Below are 891 nucleotides of genomic sequence, written 5' to 3' on the forward strand. Positions count from 1 at the left end.
TCAATAATTTATAATGGCTTCTTCATCCCATTATCATTATCATAAAGATGATGATGATGAGATCGATCTTGATACTCCTTATGAAGAATTTTATAACAATTGTCCTCTCGTACAAGAACCAGAAGATAGACAACGCCGTAATGTTCATGAGAGACACCGGGAAGAAGGCCACACCTTGCTTTGGAATGATTATTTTGCCGACAATCCAACTTACTCTCCCGCTCTTTTCCGCCGACGGTTTCGAATGAACAAAAATTTGTTCCTGCGTATTGTGAATCGTTTCTCCACAGAGATTCCGTATTTTTGACTATCAGAAGATTGTACCGGACGGACAAGTCTCACACCTCTACAAAAATGTACTGCAACAATTCGACAATTGGCATACGGTGCTGCGGCGGACTCGGTGGACGAATATATCCGTCTAGGTGAATCAACAGCTCGAAAATGTTTGCACAAATTTGCCGCCGGAATAATAACCTTGTTTGGCGATGAATATCTACGAACGTCCAACGCAAGAGGATCTGCAAAGACTACTACATATCGGAGAACAACGTGGATTTCCGGGGATGTTTGGGAGCATCGACTGTATGTATTGGGAGTGGAAGAATTGCCCCACAGCTTGGAAAGGAATGTACTCACGAGGAACCGGAAAACCGACAATTGTGTTGGAGGCGGTAGCTTCGTATGACCTCTGGATATGGCACGCGTTTTTTGGAGCACCAGGTACTATGAACGATCTAAATATTCTTGATCGATCACCTGTTTTTGACGACATTATTAATGTTTTTTGACGACATTATTAATGACATCGCGCCACAAGTAAACTTCTATGTTAATGATAATCGGTACCATTTCGGATATTATCTCACTGATGGTATTTATCCGAAATGG

General features: G+C 41.9%; 1 protein-coding gene across 1 annotated transcript in view; it reads left to right on the forward strand.

Annotated features, from left to right (window-relative positions):
• LOC106308751 (glutathione S-transferase T3-like) overlaps positions 1-248 on the forward strand; it is a 4,106-nt gene extending 3,858 nt beyond the window's left edge. The window contains exon 2 of the mRNA XM_013745873.1: positions 87-248. Coding sequence (XP_013601327.1) covers positions 87-248 — 162 coding nt within the window. The remainder of the gene's footprint in view (positions 1-86) is intronic.
• Positions 249-891: the final 643 nt, after the last annotated feature.

Source organism: Brassica oleracea, chromosome C8 (genome assembly GCF_000695525.1).
Source record: "Brassica oleracea var. oleracea cultivar TO1000 chromosome C8, BOL, whole genome shotgun sequence".
Lineage (NCBI taxonomy): Eukaryota > Viridiplantae > Streptophyta > Magnoliopsida > Brassicales > Brassicaceae > Brassica > Brassica oleracea.